Here is a 6,884-nt window from a genome sequence, read left to right as displayed (position 1 = left end):
ATATGTATTTTGACAAAATAAATATTGAATATTAAGAAAGATTAAATTATTTTTTTAAAAAAAAAGTCAAGAATTTTTTAATAATATATGTTTAAAAAGAAAACACTAAAAAGTGTCTAAAGGATACTAATTAAGGAAATGAATTTTTTATTAAAAATATATTTCATATCACAACATGTAATGCTTAACTTTAAGTAATAAAAAATATATAACACGTTACATGATACATCTAATGATCCTTAATTTATCTCCTTTAGATATTAGTTAGCTGAATAATTGGAACAATTAATATAAATATATTAACATTTCATGTAAAAAAAAAAAAGTTAACTTAAATTAAAAATTTATGCATTATTATTATTAATTATCAAATAAATGTCTACATAAAATAATCAAATAATTAATCATAAATTTTTAAAATATGATATGAAATAAAATCAGGTCAAAATGACTGAAAACGCATCTCAATCCTATCCAGAAAATGCAACGAATCTAATTTATTGAATCTAAACTAATGGGAATTGATGTGAATCGGAATTCAAATCCGAATCAAAGACAAACAAGACCTACGTGTCCTAAACAGTAGAAGCTAATTAGTTGGCAAAGAGAAGTAATGAATCCCAGAATGTAAATAAACGAACCAATCAATAATGCAGAGAAGATTAAAAATGATTGTAGTAATTCTCTCTACCATCGATCGAAGTGATGAATCGAACTTTTGTTATAGAAATTAAATAATAACAAAAATAGTCGTGATTCTATTTGGAAAGAACCAATCGTATAAACAAGAAAAGTTTGCAGTCTTACGCATGAGGCAGCTTTTTATTTTTTATTTGCTGGAGGAGAAACGGTGAATGAACATTAGGCTTTATCCACAATTACGAATTAAGAAAATAAGCGGAAGGGAGGGAAGAAGAAGTACCAAATATGGACATGAACATAGGAATAAAAGGGAGGAGGAAAATGGAAATGTTCAACTGTACTGGCTGGAACTTTTTTATCATTTGCAACCATTAACAAGTAAGTAAGTAAGTAAGTAAGTAAGTAAGAAATTATATTAGAGAAGAAAAGAAAGAAAGAAAGAAAGAGAGAGATTTCAGTAATATGATTTCATTTCATGTGCAAGGTTCTGTAATCCAAAACGACGGTGGTTTTCAAGGCCAAGAAATCATAGCCAGTAGCAGTAGCGTTGGCAGTGCTAGTGTGGAGGGCACAGCTACAATCTTTGCTATTATGCAAACCCAGACTGCAGGGAAAGCAAAGGTTTGAGTTTGTCACAAGGGTCTTCAAGTGCGGATGATCAGGTTGAGGATGATGGGGAGGACTAATGGTTAGCTCAAGGTTCAAGTCAGGGCAGCGTTCATGGTGAAAGGACTCTTGATGTTTAGGAGGGGCAGAGACAGCAGCAGGTTCTTGATGAGAAGAATCGTTGAGAGGCCTGTGAGTGGCAGGGTCAATACCTCTGCTCAGAAGCTTCCTGCGTATGTGAGTATTCCAGTAATTCTTGATCTCATTGTCAGTTCTACCGGGCAATCTACCAGCAATTAGAGACCACCTATGATTGAGGAATGGGAGGATGAGAAAGATAGGAGTATGAAGAATAGTTATAGAGACAGATATGCTTACTTGTTGCCAAGGAGGCTGTGGAGTTTGATGATGAGTTGGTCTTCTTCGAGGGAGAAATTGCCGCGCTTGAGGTCAGGGCGGAGATAGTTGATCCAGCGGAGACGACAGCTCTTGCCGCAACGGAGAAGGCCGGCGGCTTTGGGGAGAGAGCGCCAGCAGCCTTCACCGTGAGCTCTAATGTAAGAAATGAGGCGATGATCTTCTTCTTTGGTCCATGCACCTTTGTTTGTGTGTGCTTTCTCACAGCAAGGGGACCTTCCCATCCTATGCTCTCCAACAATATGCCCTCCCCCGACCCCCTCATTCTTATAGCCCCTTTTCTCATACTCAATCTTTATTCAATTCTCTTCCGCTAAATGAAAAAAACAAATTAGCCTCTCACTTATCAATAATTGCTTCTTAACATGTGATCCTGTTGCCATTACCGTAAGGACTATGCCACTCCGCCATTTAACCCCACTTTAAATTTTAGGTATGCTTACATAATTAATATATGAGGTTTTTTCATTTCATATTTCTTTTATAAAGGTTTATAAGAGAATTTATTGGAGCATCAATTTAATGATTTTATTTTAAATATTTTGAAAAGATACTAACATCAATTTTCCGTGTTTTCATTTTCTTAAAAAAAATTATCTATATATTTTTATAAAAAAATATATATTATTGACATGTTTTTCAATTAATAAGCCATTTCTACTTTAAATAAATAAATAAACATCCCATAGTTATTTAAAATTTAATCAATGGAACAAAAGTTGAAGATTCTATTATAATTTAAACAATGCTTCGCTTTTAATTTATTTAACCATTTTAAAATTTTATTAGAAAAATAAAACTATTTGGTACATCAAATAATTTATTTCACTAATTTGTAGTTTTTTTTTTTAAAATACTACTTTATGTAGTGTTTGAACTTAATCTCATTTCACTAAATAAAAATATTTAAAAATGGGAAAATTAAAAAAAATCACTATCCTAATTTTTAAAATGATAAATCGTTTTAAAAGTAAATTATAAAAATCAATAATTATATAAAAATATATTTATCTGCTTTCAAGTTGTAACCAAATAATTAAATATATTATTATATTATTTTAACATATTAATGAGTTCAACCGTTATTTTTATTAAATTATTTTAATTTAATTAATTAACTTTCTAATTTTCACTTCTCAATTTATAATTATATTTTAATTAAATTTGAAAGAATTTATCTGTTAGTTGTATTAAGCATGCATGCCCTACACAGAACTACCACTAGAAGTAGAGGTTAATTGTATTCGATGGAAGTTTAATTACAGGTCCAGAGGTTTCTTCAGTTATTCTCATTATCGGAAGACGTAATATTCTGTAATATTAACTAGATTTCATTAAGTAACCACAAATATAATTATAATTTGATTTTGACTCATTTAACGATATACTAGTATTATTAAATTATTCAATAAAAATTAATATCGTATGTAATTATTAATATAATCAATATTTTTGAAAATTGGAGTTAATAAGAGTATCATTATGCATGTTTAATAGTAGTATTTCATTTAACATAACAAAAATAAATTATTTATTTGAAGTAAGCTATAAAAAAAACGATATAGTGCCATTAATAGCTAAAAAAAAACTATTCCGTGTTGGAAGTGAGATAATGGATTTCGTGGAGAGAAAAAAAAACATATAGTTATTAAAGTAAGTTGGTTGTTGTGGGTTTCCTGGAAGGAAATGTATCGGTAGTTTGGCTATTCATGTGCGAAAGCATAGAGATGGTAATGGTAGTTGCGGTTCTTTATTATATTGGTGCATGATAGTGACACGTTTCTAGAAGAGTTGGAAGTTGGGTTCAAAGAAGAGAAAGATTAAATGATACAATGTGTGGTTGTCCTTCTAAATGGCCTTTTGTTCACCTTCCACTTTCCTTAGGCAAGCCACACCACAGGGAAAACTTCCACCCAATTGCACACAACTAAATACGATATATTAGTTTCCTAGCAAACATTCTCTAGGCGGGTCCGATTAGTAGGTTTAAAAAGAATTAGATAAGAAATACAGTTGATAAAAAAAAAAATAATAGAGAAGTGAATGGAAATAAGTTAAATAAAGATGTTCCGTTTAAAATAAACAGGTTAAAAGTATAGTAAAAATAATTAGTGAGTTTCATGTCTTTAAATTTCTCTCCTCTATCAAACATATTTATCTTTTATTTTCGATAATCTCACCCATTTTTTCTCCTCTCCAACCTATTTCTTCTTCTCCAAATAAAGTATAAGGTACCCTTCTATTTATATCAAGTCTTTTATCAATTATAATTATTCAACAGATAATTGATGGAAGACTTAATTGTAAATACGAGGTTACCCAAAAGATTAAGTTAGAGCAAATAGAACTTGACAAATTAAAATCGCACGATATTTAGTGGTAAAAAATATAATTAAGGATGTTTTTTGTTTTTCTATCAATCTCTCTTGGACACTCCAATCCATCTCAAAATGAGATGCGCAGTTAATATTTTCTTGTATATGACCACTCTCTTGGAGTGGATATTCATAGGTAAAAGTTGGTTTCAAGTAGGGAGAGTAAAAAGATTGGGTCCACTTTTGCCTTCTTTTTCTCATAGTCCGACTCTTGGCTCAGTTACATGTTGAACTACAGCATGATATAGATTGCCACTCCCAAAAGAACAATGAAGGTGCGCATACTTTACAAAACCCAACTACTTTTTTTCAAATAGAGGCATGCATGTCAATGAGGTTTTCTTTTTAACACATTAATATAGGGGTACTTGTTGGTGTGTTCCAAACTCAAAAATATAAAAGATCAAACCAAATCAATAAAATTGATTTGAGTTGGTCATACGGTCGGGTGAACTGAATCAATAAAAATAAATACACTATGGTTTGAATCTTAGATTTCATGATTTAAAACTCAACAGGTAACAACCAACAACTACTAACTTTTTAGATACCAAAATCATTAAGGAATGATACATTTTATCCTGAAAACATTTATCTTTGAGCTTCCCCATCTTCGTCCTTTTTTCATCTTAGTTTTTGCCTCAATTTTTACGTTTTGGTTTGGTAAGATCATCTGCCTTTGAGTTCTTCGTCTAATCATTGTCTTTGCCTTCCAATATCTGTTCTCGTCTATTTTCTTTCGTCTTAAACTTTGCCTAGTATGGTAGCCTACTTTAATTTGTTGATGAGGAGAGGACTTTGAAATTTTGTATTCCTTTCAATCTTTCATATTTACCTTGTCTTCACACATTCTAGCTAGGTACTACCCAACACATTCTGTTTGGTTCAAGAAAATTGCCCTATTGGTTTCTTAGATTGCAGTACAATTGTTTTATTACACTCGTTTTGAATTTATATGAAGAAAATAAGAACACAAGCGATGGGCCATGATTGATAAAGATCATTTGACCTGAATTTCTACTTAGACAATTGGGAAAAGTCTGGTGGTCATCCTCCCTGTGTCGTTTAAAAATAGAACACATCAACTGGGATTATGGGCATATATTATATGTATTTTTTTTATTAAAAAAAACAATTTAAAGTTTTGTATACGTTAGTTTAAAAGATTACATTTATTTAATTATATTATAAGTGTTTCACTCTATAAATATTTTTTAAGGGTCAATTCGAATCGTGTTAGGTCAATATTTAATATAATTTATTACTTTATAATGATCTAGGTCAGGTCATGAAAATTATCATTTTTAAAATATAGCCATTAAAAATCTATTGATTTCAATCTACTATTCATAGATAACTCATAAAAATCTAACATAGGTCGTGTAATATTGATAATGATACATTAAACTATTGAAGGATAATAAAGAGGATAAATGGCGTAACTACTCACATTAATAAATGGAGTATCACCCGTGGTCGTTATCAGCTGGGTGTTATTATTACAAATGATCAACCTACTTAGCTAACCAAAAAGGAGGAACAACATACACTCATGGATCCAGAAGATTCTTTAGTGGGAGAAAAAAAATAGTCACTAATATTTTGACAGATGAAAAATATTATTAGCTTTAATAAAATACAAAATTTCATGATTAAAAAAATCAAAATATTTAAGTTTTTATGAATTTTATAAAATAAAATGTATAAAATTGGTATCAAATTATTTTTTCTTTAATATTTTATAATTTTTTATATTCTTTTTATAAAAAAAAAAATTTGGTGGGAATAACACCTATTTTTCTATGGAGCAAAAACACTAATTATTTAATATATTTAAGAAAAAAATGTACTTAGTAGAAATAATTGTCCCCGTAAATAACAATGTAGATCCATCCCTAATAACATATGCGCACCTCTCCCCAATTAATCTTGCACAAATATTTTGAGTAAAAAAAAATAAAAAGGAAAGAAAAAGGGACTGAACTCAAAGGGAAAGGGGAGAGATCCCGGGTTGAAATCTCTCCAATAACAAATAATAATAATAATAACACTAATATTTTCCAATAAAAAAATCAAAAGGAAATTGTGACCAAGATTTGCATTTTGATTTTTGAGTATGGTGAGAACCAGCTCAGCAACAAGAGTATGTCATGTGCTTAGGTACTTGTGGGAGGCTGTCCTAAGATCCCTTACCTACCTCTTTGGCTGTCCTTCCCATGTGGGTCTCCAAACCCGAACCTTTTCCGATATGTCTGCTTCATAGACACGTATATGACTATAGGGTGGATAAAAGTTAATAGCTATCATTCGTGATTCAAGATATGTGTTCCTCACATACGACAATTATTTTTTTATGGAGTTTGGTAACATTATTGTGATTGACAGACACCAACTGCAGATACACATCTATCTCAACCTGTCTTGCGTTGTTCTTTAGGTCCTTCCTTTCTCCTTTTTCGTTTGTTTCCTTTTAATTAGGACATATTGTAAAGTACCAACATGTTGTTAGTTTAGGCAGTACAAGTCACTTCTATCTAGTGAACTAATCTTAGCATAATGTGAATATTTTGACTTAAGCAGGATTGCTTTTAGGGAAGAGAAGATACATTTGATCTTGGACTGGAATTAAATAAACAAGTACTGAGTTACAGGAAGATCCATTTGAAGTTAAAGGACAACATGATCCATATTTGAACTAGTAATTATCATAACAAGCACCAGCTCTGTATTTATCCAGCGATGTTGATACAAGCCATATACTAAGCATATATGATCTCTTTAGTCTTCAGTAATATTAAATGTAGGCTGTCTCCTACTCGGCTGCTCAGTCAATTCTTCCCTTGA

The 6,884-nt window shown here is 30.7% G+C and overlaps 1 protein-coding gene across 1 annotated transcript; it reads right to left on the bottom strand.

The window, feature by feature from the left end:
• Positions 1-946: 946 nt before the first annotated feature.
• On the bottom strand, positions 947-1,975 carry LOC114414423 (myb-related protein 308-like). The gene is made up of 2 exons (XM_028378691.1): positions 1,627-1,975; positions 947-1,555 (listed from the first exon to the last, which is right to left on the bottom strand). The coding sequence occupies exons 1-2, from the start codon at positions 1,887-1,889 to the stop codon at positions 1,111-1,113; spliced, it is 708 nt and encodes a 235-aa protein (XP_028234492.1). The 5' UTR covers positions 1,890-1,975; the 3' UTR covers positions 947-1,110.
• Between the last annotated feature and the right edge of the window lie 4,909 nt (positions 1,976-6,884).

The sequence above is a fragment of the Glycine soja genome, chromosome 6 (assembly GCF_004193775.1).
Source record: "Glycine soja cultivar W05 chromosome 6, ASM419377v2, whole genome shotgun sequence".
In the NCBI taxonomy this organism is placed as follows: domain Eukaryota; kingdom Viridiplantae; phylum Streptophyta; class Magnoliopsida; order Fabales; family Fabaceae; genus Glycine; species Glycine soja.
The sequence above is the reverse complement of the archived record's forward strand: the minus strand, read 5'-3'. Positions and strand labels throughout refer to the sequence as shown.